This window comes from Zonotrichia leucophrys, chromosome 29 (genome assembly GCF_028769735.1).
Source record: "Zonotrichia leucophrys gambelii isolate GWCS_2022_RI chromosome 29, RI_Zleu_2.0, whole genome shotgun sequence".
In the NCBI taxonomy this organism is placed as follows: Eukaryota; Metazoa; Chordata; class Aves; order Passeriformes; family Passerellidae; genus Zonotrichia; species Zonotrichia leucophrys.
This window is the reverse complement of record NC_088198.1, coordinates 3,247,020-3,264,648: the sequence shown is the minus strand read 5'-3', so window position 1 is coordinate 3,264,648 and position 17,629 is coordinate 3,247,020. Positions and strand designations below refer to the sequence as shown.

At 62.1% G+C, this 17,629-nt stretch overlaps 1 protein-coding gene across 4 annotated transcripts; it reads left to right on the top strand.

Annotated features, from left to right (window-relative positions):
* The first annotated feature begins 4,967 nt into the window (after positions 1 to 4,967).
* On the top strand, positions 4,968 to 16,896 carry PDE1B (phosphodiesterase 1B). 4 transcript variants are annotated; one of them, XM_064734958.1, is made up of 16 exons: positions 4,968 to 5,126; positions 5,916 to 6,051; positions 8,865 to 8,978; positions 9,062 to 9,243; positions 10,169 to 10,235; positions 11,259 to 11,375; positions 11,837 to 11,977; positions 12,659 to 12,759; positions 13,280 to 13,405; positions 13,487 to 13,588; positions 13,673 to 13,793; positions 13,868 to 13,949; positions 14,048 to 14,174; positions 14,260 to 14,390; positions 14,855 to 14,971; positions 15,193 to 16,896. In XM_064734958.1, exons 4-15 carry the CDS (start codon positions 9,092 to 9,094, stop codon positions 14,953 to 14,955), a joined length of 1,368 nt encoding a protein of 455 aa, XP_064591028.1. In that variant the 5' UTR covers positions 4,968 to 5,126; positions 5,916 to 6,051; positions 8,865 to 8,978; positions 9,062 to 9,091; the 3' UTR covers positions 14,956 to 14,971; positions 15,193 to 16,896. The 4 variants fall into 4 exon arrangements, with proteins under 4 accessions (XP_064591028.1, XP_064591026.1, XP_064591029.1 ...); XM_064734956.1 differs by having other exon boundaries at positions 4,992 to 5,126; positions 9,058 to 9,243; XM_064734959.1 differs by lacking the exon at positions 4,968 to 5,126 and adding an exon at positions 5,523 to 5,582.
* The last annotated feature ends 733 nt before the right edge of the window (positions 16,897 to 17,629 follow it).

Genomic DNA, 17,629 nt, shown 5'->3' with positions numbered 1-17,629 from the left:
GGGTTCAGAACGCGTCGCCCCCCCCGATTCCCACCGGGTTTTTCCCCCCGTTCCGCTCCCGCTCCCTCCCGCCGGGGCCGTGCCTCAGTTTCCCTCCCGCAGCCCCGTTCCCTCTCTCCCTCCGCACCCCCCCGGGTTTTATTTTATTTTATTTTATTTTATTTTATTTTATTTTATTTTATTTTATTTTATTTTTGATTTTACTTTATTCTTGATTTTATTTTATTTTATTTTATTTTATTTTATTTTTTTTTATTTTATTTTATTTTTTTTTTTTTTATTTTATTTTATTTTATTTTTATTTATATATTTATTTATTTATATATTATTTATTTTATATTTTATATTTTATATTTTATATTTTATATTTTATATTTTATATTTTATATTTTATAGTTTATATTTTATACTTTATACTTTATATTTTAATTTTTAATTTTTTATTTTTTATTTTTTTTTATTTTTTATTTTTTATTTTTTATTTTATTTAATTTTTAATTTTTTAAAATTTTTTTTTTAAATTTTAATTTAAATTTTATTTTATTTTCCCCCCCGGGTATTTTCGGTCTCCCTCCCGTGCCCGGCTCGGTTCCCCTCCCGTTGCCATTCCGCGCACGGCGGCGGCTCCGGGATGAGTCACCGGCAGCGGCGGCAGCGCCCGCCGAGCCCCCCCCGGGGCCGAGACCCCTCCCCAAAAACCCGGCCCAAAAAGCGCCCGGCAAAAATCGCCTTAAAACCAAAGAAAACCCCCAAAAATAAAACCAAAAAACCCCGAAAATGAAAATCAAACCCCCCATTAGCAGGGAGTGGGGGGAACGACCCCCTCGCCAGAAAAACCCTAAAACAAAAGGAAAAAAAAAACCCAAAACAAAAGGAAAAAAGCCCCAAAATGAAAATCAATCCACCCTGAGCAGCGGGAGGAGCGGAACGACCCCGGAGTGACCCCCCCCGCCAAAACCCCCCACCAAAAAAAGGAAGAAACCCCAAAAAATGAAAATCAGCCCCCCCAGAGCAGCAGGAGGTGCGGAACCACCCCCCGCCAAAAAACCCCAAAAACAAAAGGGAAAAAAACCCAAAAATAAAAGGAACCCTCCCCCCCAAAAAAAGAAAAACCCCAAAAAACCCCAAAAAGCCCAAAAAATGAAAATCAGCCCCCCCTGAGAAGCGGGAGGTGCGGAACGACCCTGGAGCGACCCCCCCGCCAAAAAACCCCAAAAAACAAACGGAAAAAACCCCCAAAATAAAAGGAAAAAAAACCCAAAAAAGGGGAAAAAACCCCCAAAATAAAAGGAAAAAACCCCAAAAATGAAAATTGATCCCTCCCTTGAGCAGGGAGGTGCGGAAAGACCCCGGAGTGACCCCCCCGCCAAAAAACCCCAAAAAACAAAAGGAAAAAACCCCAAAATAAAGGGAAAAAAAACCAAAAAAGGGAAAAAAACCCCAAAATAAAAGGAAAAAACCCCAAAAATGAAAATTGAACCCTCCCTTGAGCAGGGAGGTGCGGAACGACCCCGGAGCGACCCCCCCGCCAAAAAACCCCAAAAAACAAACGGAAAAAACCCCAAAAATAAAAGGAAAAAACCCCAAAAAAGGAAAAAAACCCCCCAAAATAAAGGGAAAAAACCCCAAAAATTCCAAATCAACCCTCCCTTGAGCAGGGAGGTGCGGAACGACCCGGAGTGAACCCCCCCAAAAAACCCAAAAACAAACGGGAAAAACCCCAAAAATAAAAGGGAAAAAAGCCCAAAAAAGGGAAAAAAAACCCCAAAATAAAAGGAAAAAACCCAAAAAATGAAAATTGAACCCTCCCTTGAGCAGGGAGGTGCGGAACGACCCCGGAGCGACCCCCCCGCCAAAAAAACCCAAAAAACAAAAGGAAAAAACCCCAAAAATAAAAGGAAAAAAAAACAAAAAAGGGGAAAAAACCCCAAAATAAAAGGAAAAAACCCAAAAATGAAAATTGAACCCTCCCTTGAGCAGGGAGGTGCGGAACGACCCCGGAGCGACCCCCCGCCAAAAAAACCCAAAAAACAAAAGGAAAAAACCCCAAAAATAAAAGGAAAAAAAAAACCAAAAAAGGGGAAAAAACCCCCAAAATAAAAGGAAAAAACCCCAAAAATGAAAATTGAATCCCCCCGAGCAGCGGGAGGTGCAGAACGACCCCGGAGCGACCCCCCCTGTGCCCCCCCCGCGCTCCCCAGGGGCTCGGCCGCCCCCTCCCCGCTCCCGGCACGGCTTTAATTCCCTTTAATTCCCTTTAATTCCATTTATTCCCATTTATTCCCGTTTATTTCGGGCTCGTCAATCACGAGCCCCGGAGCGTTCCCGACCCCCCCCCGCCCTTTTCCCGCTTTTGTCTCGCGCGCGCCCACCCGGCCCCGCCCACGGGGCCCCCCCGGGGCCGCCCCCACCCCAAAACTCTGCCCCTCCCCCCCCCCCAAAGTTCCACGGAACAAAAGTGAAAATTTGGGGTTTTCATCAAACCCCGAAACGCGGCCGGGGAGCCCCAAAATGAGCGGGGGAACCCAAAAGGGGCAGCTCGAGGAGCACAAAGAGATTTGGGGGGGCTCTAAAATTGGTTTGAGGGGCCCCAAAATGAATTGGAGACCCCCAAAATGAGTTTGGGACCCCTAAAATCGGCTCAGGATCCCTGAAATCAGTGTGAGGATCCCCAAATCAAGTTGAGAACCCCAAAATGAGTTTCGGACCTCAAAAATGAATTTGGGACCCCGAGAATCAGTTCAAGGATCCCCAAATCAGTTCAAGGATTCCCAAGTTGGGAACCCCAAAATGAGTTTGGGACGCCTGAAATCGATTTGAGGATCCCCAGATCAGTTTGAGAACCCCAAAATGAGTTTCGGACCTCAAAAATGGATTTAGGACTCCTAAAATCGATTTGAGGATCCCCAAATCAAGTTGAGAACCCCAAAATGAATTTGAGGCCCCCCAGAATCACTTTGAGGACCCCCGAGTTTATTTGAAGACCCCAAAATGAATTTGAGACCCCTGAAATCAATTCGAGGATCCCCAAATCTGTTTGAGAAGCCCCAAATGTGTTGGAGACCCCTGAAATGAGTCGGAGACCCCTAAAATGAGTCGGAGACCCCTAAAATGAGTTCGAGAAGCCCAAAATCACTTTGAAGACCCCTAAAATCACTCTGAGGCCCCCCAAAATCACTTTGAGGCCCCCCGAGATTATCTGAAGACCCCAAAATGAGTTGGGGACCCCCGAAATCAGCTCGAGAAACCCCAAAATCGCTTTGAGGACCCCCAAAATCCTTTCGAGGCGGGCTCGGGGGGGGCACCCCGGGGTGGGGGCGCACCCAGGGGTGGGGGTGGGGGTTCACTGCCTCCCCCCCCCCCCCGCGGTGCCGAGGTGGGCGCTGCTCCCACCCACGGCGTTACATAAAGGCTGATTATCGGCGCTGCTGGGAACGTGCGGGGAGGCTGCGGGGGGGCCCCGAACCCCGAAACCCCCCCGGGGGTGGCTGAGACCCCTCCCCAGGCCAGTCTGAGACCCCCTGGACGGCCACTGAGTCCTCGACCCCAAAACCCCCCCGGGGTGCTGAGACCCCCTCCCCAGGCCAGTCTGAGACCCCCCTGGAGCGGCTCTGAGGTCCTCGGACCCCAAAAACCCCCCCGGGACTGCCTAAGACCCCCCCCCAGTCAGCCCTGAGACCCTCTCGGATCGGCCATGAGATTCCTGTACCCCAAAACCCCCCTGGGGCTGCGTGAGACCCCTCCCCAGGCCAGACTGAGACCCCTCCCCAGTCAGCCATGGGGTCCTCGGACCCCAAAACCCCCCTAGGGCTGCGTGAGACCCCTCCCCAGGCCAGTCCTGAGACCCCCCCAGTCAGCCCTGAGACCCCCCCGGATCGGCCATGAGATTCCTGTACCCCAAATCCCCCTGGGCCACCCCGAGACCCCCCAGGCCCCCAGATCACTCTGAGACCCCCCCGCCTCCTGAGGTCTCGACCCCAAATAGGAAGACCCCCCAGCCATCTTGAGACCCCCCGTCCTGAGGTTCCCACCCCAAAACCCCCCGAGCATTACCCCTGGACCGGTCCTCGGACCCCAAATCCCCCGGGTCAGGCCTGAGACCCCCCTGGACCGGCCCGAGACCCCCCCAGACCACCTTTGAGACCCCCCGGGTGCCATCCCTGAGGTCTCCGCACCCCAAAACCCCCCGTGGACCTGCCTGAGACCCCTCCCCAATCATCCCTGAGACCCCCCAGGTGCCATCTATGAGACCCCTCCGGGTCACCCCTGAGACCCCCCCGGGTCACTCCTGAGCCCCCCGGTCCAGCAGCGCCCCCGAGGGGCTCCAGGGAGGGTCTGGGGGCGCTCAGAGTGGGGGGCAGGGGGTGTGTGGGGGGGGTCCCCCTCCAGCTCCAGGTGCTCCCCCCAGCCCAGGTGAGGACCCCCAATAATGGGGAGGGGGCTGCTGACCCCCCCAGGGGAGGGGACAAAGGGGACAAAGGGGACACAAAGGGACCCTGCCGGGGATGGACGGGGCTGGGGGGCACCGGGGGGGGGGGCACAGGGGGGGTCACGGGGGGCTCTGACCCCTCCCAAACCCAGGGGCGCCCCCACAACCCCCCCGGGGGTCTCGGGGCACCTCCCCCTCCCCATTTGCCCCGCGGATCCCGGGGGTCCTGACCCCCCCCTGTTGGGGCTCAGCCCCGGAGGGGTCCCGGGGGTCCGTCGGGGGTCCCGGGGCATCGCCCCCTCCCCCGCCTTCCCCTGTGGGTCCCTCCCGCCCCTCGGGGGTCCCGGGGCTGCCCCCGCCCCCTCCCCGTTCCCCCGGGGGTCCCGGCGGTCTCTCGGGGGGTCCCGGGGGTCCCTCGGGGGGTCCCGGGGCTGCCCCCCCTCCCCCCCCGTTCCCCCGGGGGTCCCGGCGCCGCGCGGGGCTGGGCGGACCCCCCCGGTGCCGGCCCCCGCCCCCGGCTCCCCCCGCCCCGCCCCGCCCGCCGGTGCCGGTGCCGGTGCCGGGGCCGCCTCGGGGAAAGTTGCGGCGAGCCCCGGGCGGCGGAGGCAGCGCCGGTGGCCGCGGGCACCGCGAGCGGCGACACCGGGGCTGGGCGACACCGGCGGCACCGGCGGCGGCAGCGGCCGAGCATCCCCCGGTAGGAGCGCGCAGCATCCCCGGTGCCGGCGCTGCCATCCCCGCTCCTCCGCTGCCCTCCCGCTCCTTCTCCCCCGCTTCCCTCCGGTTCTCCCTCCCCGGTTCTCCGTTCCCGGTTCTCCATCCCCGGTTCTCCGTTCCCGGTTCTCCCATTCCCGGTTCTCCCCTCCCGGTTCTCCCATCCCCGCTTCTCCCATACCCGGTTCCCCCATCCCCGTCCCCCGTTCCCGGTTCTCCCTCCCGGTTCTCCGTTCCCGGCCTCTCCTCCCGGTTCTCCCCGTGCCGCCGCTCCCACCCCCGGTGCCCGGATCCATCTTGGCTCCGGTGCTGCCTGCGCAGCCGCCGGCTACCGGGGGGCGGGGGGGAGGCCGGGCCGGGGGGGCGCCCGCCGGGGCTGCGGCCGCTACCGGGGCCCGCAGGAGGCACCGGCGAACGGGGCCCGGCGGGAGCTCCGGGGGTACGGGAGGCACCGGCGAACGGGGCCGGGGGAGGCGCGGGGGGTACGGGAGGCACCGGGAGGAACCGGGAGGGACCGGGGGGCTACGGGAAGGAGCCGGGGATACCGGGAGGGACCGGGGGCTACCGGAGGGACTAGGAAGGAGCGGGGGCTACCGGAGGGACCGGGGGGCTACGGGAAGGAGCCAGGAGATACCGGGAGGGACCGGGAAGGAGCCCAGGGGGTACCGGAGGGACCGAGGGGCTACCGGGGGATACCGGGGGATACCGGGGGGTACCGGGGGGTACCGGAGGGGCCGGGCCGGGCTGAGCCGCGCTCGCCGCCCGTGCCCAGGGGCGATGGAGCCGCCGCGGAGCCTCCCGGGGCTGGAGCGGGAGCGGCCGGCGCTGGACGCGGCCGGGGGGTGCCCGTCCCCGCTCGACGCCAGGGCCGTGCCCGGCAGGAAGGTCTGGGTCAAGCTGCGGGCGCTGTGAGTGACCCCCGGCCGCGGGACCCCCACCCAGAGAGACCCCAGACCCAAAAGAGAGAGAGACCCCCCCAAAGAGAGAGACCCCAAACCCCAGAGAGAGACCCCAAATCCCAGAGAGAGACCCCAGACCCAGAGAGAGACCCCAAATCCAAAGAGAGAGACCCCAGACCCAAAGATAGACTCCAACCCCAAAGAGAGACCCCCAAACCCAGAGAGACACCCTGAACCCAAAGAGAGACCCCAAACCCCAGAGAGAGACCCCAAACCCAGAGAGAGAGACCCCGACCCCGACCCCAAAAGGAGACCCCAAACCCCAAAGGGAGAGTCCCCTAAACCCAAAAGAGAGAGACCCCCAAAAGAGAGAGACGCCCCCAGAGCAGGACCCCCAAACTGGGACCCCTAAACCGCAAACTGGGACTCCCAAATCAAGACCCTCAGACCCAAACTGGGACCCCCAAACCCCAATCCAGGAGCCCCCAAACTGGGACCTTTAAACCCCAAACTGGAACCCCCAAAACTCCAAAATGGGATCCCCAACCCAGGACCCCCCAAACCCCAAACCGGGACCTTTAAACCCCAAATTTGGAGCCCCAAACCCCAAACCGGGACCCCTGACCTATCCGAGGATCCCACCCCAACCAACCCCTGACCCCCCACTCTGGGTACCCCATTCCCCTCTAAGACCCCCACCCCTAAAAGGCCCCCAAGGACCCTCGCGTTGTCCCCAAGCCTCCTTCGGGACAGACTCGGGGTCCCCTCCCCGCGTGTGCTGCTCCGGGGGTGTCACCGCGGGGTGACAGCGATCCCGGGGTGTCGCCAAGCCCGCGGGGACAGCGCAGGTGCCGCAGGTGCCACCCCCGTGCCACCGCTGTCCCCGGGGGGGGGGGGGTGCCGGGGGTGCCACCCCCTCACCTGTGCCAGGCGCTCACGTGCCCCGCGCCCACCTGCGGCACGTGCGGAGCCCGGGGGGGGTCCCCGTGGGGCGGGGGCGGCCCGGGGGGCGCCACGTGCGTGGGGACACGCGTGGGGACACGTGTGGGACACGGGGAGGGCACGGGCGGGGCGGGGCGCGCGCGTGGGACACACCTGGGCTGCGTGCGACACACCTGAGCGTGCCCGGGGACACGGGGGGGACACGGGGGGTGTCACTGTGGGGGGGACACTGTGGGGGTGTCACACGCGTGTGCACGGGGGGTTGTGGCACTCCGGGGGTGTCACACGTGTGTCCCCACGTGTCGCTCCCACAGGTGTGTCCCCAAAGTGGGGACTGTCCCCTCCTGAGCCCCCCCGGTGTCCCCACACCTCATTCCCACGGGTGACAGTACCGGGGGTCCCCGAGGCCACCCTGTCACCCCTGGGGACATGGGGGTCAGCAGGTGGTGGCGGGTGGCACCCGGCAGGGTGGCACAGCCCGATTCTGTCCCTTGTCCCCACGAGACACGGGGGCTCAGGGGGTGGCTGTCCCCAAGGGGGGTCCCTGAGGGTCCCCAAAGAGGTGGCGGGGCGCGGGAAGGTGACAATCGCCGTCCCCAAGGTCACCGCAGCGCTGGTGACGTCTGTGCCCCCCCCGGCCCCCCTCGCTGTCACTGTCACCGTCACTGTCGCCGTGACCGGGGGACGTGGTGGCCCCTCCCCAGCGCGTGGCTCCGGTGGCTGTGGTGGCCACAGCGGTGTCCTTGTGCTGGCACGGTGGCAGTGCCTGTGTCCCCACGCTGTCACCACCCTGGGCCCCCCCCATGCCATCTGTGCCACCCCATGCCACCTGTATCACCCTGTGCCACCCTATGCCACCCCATGCCACCTGTGCCACCCCATGCCACCTGTATCACCCCATGCCACCTGTATCACCCTGTGCCACCTGTATCACCCTGTGCCACCCCATGCCACCCCCCATGCCACCTGTGCCACCCCATGCCACCTGTATCACCCCATGCCACCTGTGCCACCCCATGCCACCTCTGTGCCACCTGTGCCACCCCATGCCACCTGTGCCACCCCATGCCACCTGTATCACCCTGTGCCACCTGTGCCACCCCGTGTCGCGGTGCCACCCATGTCATGAGGGTGGCACTCCCCAGACAGGAATCCCCCAATTCCCTGTCCCCTTCCTGTGACCCCCTCCTGTCCCCAACCTGGGGGGGCTGTCCCTGCTCTCCTGGGGGGGTCAATGCCACCCTGTCCCCACCCTGGGGCTGTCCCTGGGTGTCCCTAACCCTCTGTCCCCCATTCTGGGGGTCCCTAACCCTGTGCCCCCCATTCCAGGGGTGTCCCCCTGTCCCTGGCTATCCCTGGCTGTCCCGCCCTGTTCCAGGGGTGCCCCCCATGCCCCTCTGTCCCTGGGTGTCCCTAACCCTGTCCCCCCCATTCTGAGGGTGGCCCCCTGTCCCTAACCCTGTCCCCCCATTCCGGGGGTCCCTAACCCTGTCCCCCCGTTCCGGGGGTCCCTAACCCTGTGCCCCCCATTCTGAGGGTGCCCCCTGTCCCTGGCTGTCCCTAACCCTGTCCCCCCATTCCGGGGGTGCCCCCTGTCCCTGGTTGTCCCTAACCCTGTGCCCCCCATTCTGAGGGTGGCCCCCTGTCCCTAACCCTGTCCCCCCATTCCGGGTGTCCCTAACCCTGTCCCCCCATTCCGGGGGTCCCTAACCCTGTGCCCCCCATTCCGGGGGTGCCCCCTGTCCCTGGCTGTCCCTAACCATGTCCCCCCATCCCTGGTTGTCCCTAACCCTGTGCCCCCCATTCCGGGGGTGTCCCCCTGTCCCTGGCTGTCCCTAACCCTGTCCCCCCATCCCGGGGGTGCCCCCGGTGCCCCCCAGGCTCCGTTTCCTGCTCAAGCAGCTCGAGGCGGGCGAGGTGAACGTGGAGGAGCTGAAGCGCAACCTGGAGTACGCGGCGTCGCTGCTCGAGGCCGTGTGCATCGACGAGACCAGGTGGGCAGGGGACACCGAGGGGACACCGGGGGACACCCAGGGGTGGGCACGGCAGCGCTGAGTGCCGCCGTGCCCCCAGGCAGGTGCTGGACACGGAGGACGAGCTGCGGGACATGGGCTCGGACGCGGCCGTGCCCTCCGAGGTGCGCGACTGGCTCGCCGCCACCTTCACGCAGCAGGCGCGGGCCAAGGGCCGCCGCGCCGAGGAGAAACCCAAATTCCGCAGCATCGTGCACGCCGTGCAGGCCGGCATCTTCGTGGAGAGGTGACAGAGGGGACACGGGGATGGGGACATGGCGAGGGGGGCGTGGGGGGGATAGGGACACGGTGAGGGGGGCGGGGGGGACACGCTGAGCAAGGCACAGAGGGGACAGGGACACCCCGAGGAGGGCACAGAGGGGACAGGGACACCCTGAGGAGGGCACAGGAACACCCCAAAGGGGACACAAGTGGGGACAAGAGGGCACAGAGGGGACAGGAACACCCTGAGGAGGGCACAGAGGGGACAGGGACACACCGAGGAGGGCACAGAGGGGACAGGGACACCCTGAGGAGGGCACAGAGGGGACAGGGACACATCAAGGAGGGCACAGAGGGGACAGGGACACCCTGAGGATGGCACAGAGGGGACAGGGACACACCGAGAAGGGCACAGAGGGGACAGGGACACCCTGAGGATGGCACAGAGGGGACAGGTACACCCTGAGGAGGGCACAGAGGGGACAGGGACACAGCAAGGAAGGCACAGAGGGGACAGGGACACACCAAGGAAGGGCAACAGAGGGGACAGGACACCCGAGGAGGGCACAGGGGACAGGGACACTCAGGAGGGCACAGAGGGGACAGGACACCCTGAGGAGGGCACAGGAACACCAGGGGACACATGGGGACAATCGTGGATGTGACAGTGGGGGATGAGGAGCACAGAGGGGCCCAAACACCAGGGACTGTCCCAGCACCAGTGGGTCCCAAAACCCAGGATGTACGTGCTAGAACAAGGTGGGTCCCCAGGGGAGCCCCGAGGGGTCCCCAGGTGTGTCCCCACCTCTGTCCCCAGTCCCAGGGTTGTCCCCAGGGGTGTCCCCAGGGGTGTCCCCAGGGATGTCCCCAGCCCTCAGGTGGGTCCCCAGCCCGGGGGTCCCCAGGGGTGTCCCCAGCCCTCCAGCCCCCCCAGCCCTGCCTCCCCCCAGGATGTTCCGCCGGATGTACACGGCCGTGGGGCCGAGCTACTCCTCCTCCGTCCTCAACTGCCTGAAGGTACAGGGGCACCCCAAAAAAAACCCCAAAAAATCCCAAAAAATCTCCAAACCCTGGGGGCTGCTGGGAGCCACTGGGAGCCACTGGGAGCCACTGGGAGGCACTGGGAATCAATGGGAATCAATGGAATATCTGGGAATATCTGGGAATCAATGGGAATAACTGGGAATCAATAGGAATCAATGGGAATCAATGGAATATCTGGGAATATCTGGGAATCAATGGGAATCAATGGGAATCAATGGGAATCAATGGGAATCAATGGAAACCAATGGGAATCAATGGGAACAAATGGGAACCAATGGGAATCAATGGGAATCAATGGGAATCAATGGAATATCTGGGAATATCTGGAAATTAATGGGAATAACTGGGAATCAATGGGAATCAATGGAATATCTGGGAATATCTGGGAATCAATGCGAATAACTGGGAATCAATGGGAATCAATGGGATATCAATGGGATATCAATGGGATATCAATGGGATATCTGGAAATCAATGGGAATCAATGGATTATCTGGGAATATCTGGAAATCAGTGGGAGTCAGTCTCTGGGAATTGCTGGGAATCACTGGGGTTTTACTGGGAATCAATGGGAATAAATGGGAATCAATGGGAATTACTGGGAATCTCTGGAAATCACTGGGAATTTGGGAATTCATGGGAATCTCTGGGAATAACTGGGAGTCTCTGGAAATCACTGGGAATCTCTGTGAATCAATGGAAATCTCTGGGAATTACTGGGAATTTGAGGATCAATGGGGATATCTGGGAATCAATGGGAATCTTCGGGAATCAATGGGAATCTTTGGGAATCAATGGGAATCTTTGGGAATCAATTGGAATAACTGGGAATAAGTGGGAATAAATGAGAATAAATGGGAATTAGGGACTTTGGTGGGGTTTTACTGGGCTTTACTGGGAATTGCTGGCCATTCCCGGAATTGCCGGCTGTCCCTGGAATTCCCGGGCCCCCCTGGTGTCCCCCGGTGTCCCCAGCGGTGTCCCCGTGTCCCCCAGGGCCTGGACCAGTGGTGCTTTGACGTGTTCTCGCTGCACCGCGCGGCCGAGGAGCACTCGCTGCGCACGGTGGTGTTCGAGCTCTTCACCCGCCACAACCTCAACAGCCGCTTCAAGGTGGGGATGGAGCCCCAAAATACCCCAAAATATCCCAAAAATACCCCAAAATAACCCCCACAACCTCAACAGCCCCTTCAAGGTGTGCCCAGCATCCCAAAATTCCAAAAATACCCCAAAAATCCGGCCCACAATCTCAACAGCAGCTTCAAGGTGTGAATGGCACCCCAAAATATCCCTAAAATACCCCCAAAATCCCCCTCACAACCTCAACAGCCGCTTCAAGCTGTGACCCAACATTCAAAATCCTCCAAAACAACCCCCAAAAAACCCCAAAAAACCCAAAACACCCCCAAAACCCTCCCCAGGAGCCCCAAAGTCCAACCCAGGACTCCCTCAGGACCATCCCAAAATCCACCCCAGGACCCCCAAACTCCACCCAAGACCCCCAAACTCCCCTCCAGGACCCCCGAGCTGCCCCTCGGGGACTGTCCCCTCCTGTCACCCTGATGTCCCCACAGATTCCCGGCGCGTTCCTGACGTCGCTGCTGGAGGCGCTGGAGGGCGGCTACGGAAAGTTCCGGAACCCCTACCACAACCAGGTGCACGCGGCCGACGTCACCCAGACCGTGCACTGCTTCCTGCTGCGCACCGGCATGCTGGTACGGGGACACGGGGACACGGGGACAGCATTGTCCCCAAGGGTGGCACCGTGCCACCCGCCTGTCCCCATCGCCCGGTGCTGCACGTTGCCATAGGAATGTCCCCAGGGTGGCACCAGGGACACGCATGGGTGGCACCTGGAATGGGTCTGTGCACAGTTGTCACATGTGGGGTGGCACTGGGCACATGTCTGTGCCCCACTGTCCCTACAGTTGTAACATGGTGACACCTGGCACACATCTGTGCCCAATTGTCCCCATCTGGCTGTCACAAATGGGGTGGCACCTGGCACACATCTGTGCCCCATTGTCCCATCACAATTGTCACATGTCTGGTGGCACCTGGCACACATCTGTGCCCCATTGTCCCCAGCACAATTGTCACATGTCTGGTGGCACCTGGCACAGATCTGTATCCCACTGTCCTCAGCACAGTTGTCACATGTGGGGTGGCACCTGGCACATGTCTGTGCCCCACTGTCCCTACACATTTGTCACACGTGGGGTGGCACCTGGCACATGTCTGTGCCCCACTGTCCCCATCTGGCTGTCACACATAGGGTGGCACCTGGTGCACATGCGTTGTCCCCACGTGGTTGTCAGGGCACACCTGGGGTGTCACACTCATGGTTGGGGTGGCCCTGTCCCTGTCCCCATCCCTGTCCCTGGCCCTGTCCCCAGCACTGCCTGTCCGAGATCGAGCTCCTGGCCATCGTCTTCGCCGCCGCCATCCACGACTTCGAGCACACGGGGACAACGAACAGCTTCCACATCCAGACCAAGTGAGGGCACGGGGACAGGGACACGGCATGGCATGGGTGGCACAGCATGGCACAGGGACATGGCACAGCATGGTGACACAGCACAGCATGGGGGACACAGCATGGCACAGGGACATGGCACAGCATGGTGACACAGCACAGCATGGGGGACACAGCATGGCATGGGGGACATGGCATGGCACAGGTGTCACAGCATGGCATGGGGGACACAGCACAAGTGGCACAACAGACGTGGCATAGCGTGGCACAGCATGGGTGGCACAATATGGCGTAGCGCAGGTGGCACAGCATGGCACAGGTGACATGGCATGGCCCGGTGGCACGGCACAGTGTGGGTGGCACGGCGTGTCCCAGGCATGGCTGCAGACCCATCCTGGGGACACCTTGGGGACACCTGTGGAACGCTCATGGCCACCAACCCAGCCAGGACACAGCCGTGCTGCCACCCAGGGCCACCCCTCGCTGCGGGGGCCCTGTCCCCGTGCCCAGTGTCCCCATGGTGTCCCCGTGGTGTCCCCAGGTCGGACACGGCCATCCTGTACAACGACCGCTCGGTGCTGGAGAACCACCACATCAGCGCCGTGTTCCGCCTGATGCAGGACGAGGAGCTCAACATCTTCGTCAACCTCACCAAGGACGAGTTCGTGTAAGGTCCCCTCGCTGTCCCCTCACTGTCCCTGACTGTGTCCCCTCACTGTCCCTGACCGTGTCCCCTCTGTCCCTGCAGCGAGCTGCGGGCGCTGGTCATCGAGATGGTCCTGGCCACCGACATGTCCTGCCACTTCCAGCAGGTCAAGTCCATGAAGACGGCGCTGCAGCAGCTGGAGAGGTGGGTGGGGGCAGTGGCCGGCCCCAGGTGTGTCCCCAGGGGTGGCGGGGTGGCTCTGGGGACAATCCGGGCTCTTGTCCCCAGGCTGGACAAGGCCAAGGTGCTGTCGCTGCTGCTGCACGCGGCCGACATCAGCCACCCCACCAAGCAGTGGGCGGTGCACAGCCGCTGGACCAAGGCGCTCATGGAGGAGTTCTTCCGGCAGGTAGGGCCGGGGCCGGGCGGGGGGACGCGGGGGACACCCCGTGGGGACACCACGGATGTCCCTTGCCTTGCCAGGGGGACAAGGAGGCCGAGCTGGGGCTGCCCTTCTCGCCCCTCTGCGACCGCACCTCCACGCTGGTGGCCCAGTCGCAGATCGGTGAGTGCGGGCGAGGTCCCGTCCCTGTCCTGTCCCCTCGCTGTCCCCACGTGTCCCCGGCGTGTCCCCAGCAGCGCCGTGTCCCCTCCTGTCCCCAGGGTTCATCGACTTCATCGTGGAGCCGACGTTCTCGGTGCTCACCGACGTGGCCGAGAAGTTGGTGACGCCACTGCCCGAGGACGGCTCCAAGGCCAAGGGCAACCCCGGGGCCACCCAGCAGCCCAGGTGGGCGTCCCTGTCCCCAGGGTTCGTGCCCTGCGGTGACAGCGGTGGCCCTGGCCTGCTGCCAGCTGTCCCCGTTGTCCCCCAGCTCGCAGTGGCGGCAGCCGTCCCTGGATGAGCACCTGGAGGACATCAAGGCCGACCTGGCCGGGTTCCGCTCCACCTGGACCAAGCACATCCAGGAGAACAAGCAGAAGTGGAAGGAGAGGGCGGCCAGCGGTAGGGGACGGCCACCACGGCCACCATGGTCACTACAGCCACCATGGCCATTATGGGTCACCACGGCCACCATGGCCACCATGGCCACTATGGTCACCGTGGCCAGTACGGCCATCACAAACACCAATGGCCACCATGGCCACCACAGCCATTATGGGTCACCACAGCCAGTACAGCCACCATGGCCACTACAGCCTCTATGGCCACCAATGGCCACCAGGGCCACCATGGCCACTACAGCCACCATGACCACCAATGGACACTGGGGAGGGGTTGGGGACCACCACAAACTGCTCAGGGCCAGTTCTGTCCCAGTGTCCCCAGATGGGGTGGTGGCACAAGCGCGGTGCAGGTGGCACAACCTGTGCTGCATGGGGAGGTGGCCCTGGGGGGGACACGAGTTCCGGGGTGTCCCTGGTGACCCCAGGGTCGTGTCCCCGGTGACCCTGCCTGTGTCCCCCCAGGCATCACCAACCAGGCATCCATCGATGAGCTGTCCCCGTGCGAGGAGCCCGTGGCCACCACCGGGACCGGGACCCACAGCGAGAACGGGGACGTGGATTAGCGGGGGGAGGAGCCAGGTGGGGACACCGGGAAAGGGGGCGGGGACACCGGGAAATGGGCGGGGACACCGGGAAATGGGCGGGGACACTGGGGAAGGGGTGGGGATACTGGGAGAAGGGGTGGGGACACTGGAAAAGGGGTGGGGACACCGGAAAAGGGGTGGGGACACCAGGAAAAGCGAGGTGGGGACACCCGGGAGTGGGTTGGGGACACCGCAGTGACTGTCCCCTCCCGGCAGGTCCCTGTCCAGCCGAGTGACACCGTCTCAGTGACACCGTCTTGTCTTCGATGCCATCGAGTTCAGAACCATCTGTGCCAGGAGCCCCCGGGGCCGGGCTCGGATCGGTGTCACCCCTGTGCCAGGCCCGGTGTCACCACTGTGCCAGGCCCGGTGTCACCTCTGTGCCAGGCCTGGTGTCACCGCCATGCCAGGCTTGGTGTCACCACTGTGCCAGGCTTGGTGTCACCACTGTGCCATGATCGGTGTCACCCCTGTGCCAGGCCCAGTGTCACCTCTGTGCCAGGCCTGGTGTCACCACCATGCCAGGACTGGTGTGACCGCTGTGCCAGGCCTGGTGTCACCGCCGTGCCAGGAGCCCCTCGGGCTGTCCCCTCTGTCCCGGTGTCACCGGTCCCTCACTGCCACCCCCGGCCTCCCACACCGGGCTCGGTCCTTTGGGATTTTTAAAAACGCTTTTCCTGCTCGGGAGGGGCTGGGGCGGGGACGGTGGCACTGGGGACAGCTGGGGGGACACACTGGGGACAGCCGGGGGGACACACTGTCACCACCAGTGCCACCGTGCTCCCCTTGGTGTGGTGGTGATACCATGAGGGTGGCACTGTGCCCTGTCCGCAATACCCCTGGGGACAGAGATGGGGACAAGATCAGGGACAGGAACAGGGATGGGGACGGGGACAGGAGAGGGGACAAGGACAGGGACAAGGGACAGGGACAGGGACAGGGACAGGGACAGGGACAGGGACAGGGACAGGGACAGGGACAGGGACAGGGACAGGGAGGTCCCATCCAGAGTGGCGGGGGTGGCACTGGGGACAGGGAGTGGCAGCGACAGGGACGGATCCCTCTCTGGTGTCCCCCCAGCTCTGGTGTGTCCCTGGAATGTCCCCGGATCCTGTGACATCCCAGGAGTGCTCGGGAATGCTGGGAATCTTTGGGAATGTTCCGGAATGTTCCAGAATGCTCCCACATCCTGGTCCGGCCACCACCTCCAGCTCCAGTGAGCCCCGGGAACCCCGGAATGCTTGGGGAATCCATGGATTCAATCTCAGATCCGGGAATACTCCAGAATCCTGGATCTAGGCTTGGAATCTTCCAGAATCCTGGTTTTGGCCTTGGGAATGTCCCAGGATCCCAAATCCAGCCTTGGGATCTTCCAAGGGAAGATACCAAACTGAGTTTCAGGAATGTTCCGGAATCATGGATCCAGCCCTGGGAATGCTCCAGAATCGTGGATCGGGCCCCAGGATTGTTCCAGGATCCCAGATTCGGGAATGTTCCAGAATCACGGATCTGGGAATGTTCCAGAATCCCGGATCCACCCTTGGAATGTTCCAGAACCCAGGACCCGCTGCCCCCCCACCGAGCACCCTCCGCCCTCCCGGATTCCCAGGATGCCCCGCCCCCCCCCGGGAATGTTCGGGAATGTCCCGGGAATGCTCAGGAATGTTCGGGAAGGCCCGGACCCCCCCCAGCCCCTCCCACTCCGACCCCGGCCCCGCCCCCGTGTTTGTATTTTTGTACCCCGCGTCCCCTCCGTGTCCCCTCCCCATGTCACCTCTGTGTCCCCTCCGTGTCCCCCCCTCGGTCACCGCTGGCAGAGCTCCCCCCACCCCCCGCATGTGTCCCCCCCGCACCGCCGCCGCTAACGAGCAATTAATTATTAATTAATGAGTTAATTAATAAACGCCGCCGTCGCCACCACCACGGCCGCGCTCCGGCCATTGGGGGGGAAGGGGGAAGGGAGGGGGCGGAATTTGGGGAGAGGGCAAAATTTGGGGAGGGGGGTGACTCCAAGGGGGGTCCTGGAGCCCCCCCCAGTATCCAAAATGGGGTCCTGACCCCACCCCAGCACCCCAAACTGGGTCTGGGGTCCCCCCAGTATCCAAAAGGGGGTCCTGGAATCCCCCCCACCCAGTACCCAAAATGGGGTCCAGACCCCACCCCAGCATCCAAACTGGGTCTGGGGTCCTCCCAACACCTCTGGGGGGGTCTTGGAGCCCCCTCAACCCCTAAAAGGGGGTCCTGACCCCCCCAAGCACCCAAAATAGGGGTCCCGACCTTCACCCCAGCACTCAAAGGGGTTTTTGGACCCCCCCAGCCCCAAAAATTCGTTCGGACCCCCCCTCACCCAAAAGGGGGTCCCTCCCATCCCCCCGGCGCGGCCCAAGCAGGAGGCGGGGGGGGAAAGGATCCCTTTAATTCCGGCTGGGGGGGGGTCCCTGCACCCCCCCCCCCGTGTCCCTGTCCCCCCTCCCACCCGTGTCCGTGTGCACGCGAGTGTCCCTGTCCCCTCCCGTGTCCCCTCCCCGTGCCCAGGTGTGCCCCCCAGGTGTGCACAGGTGCGGGAGGGGCCCAAGGGTGGCAGTGATTGTGGGGGGGGTCTGCTCAGTGTCCCCAATGTCACCTGCCCTGGGGACCCCCGGGGGTGGCAGTG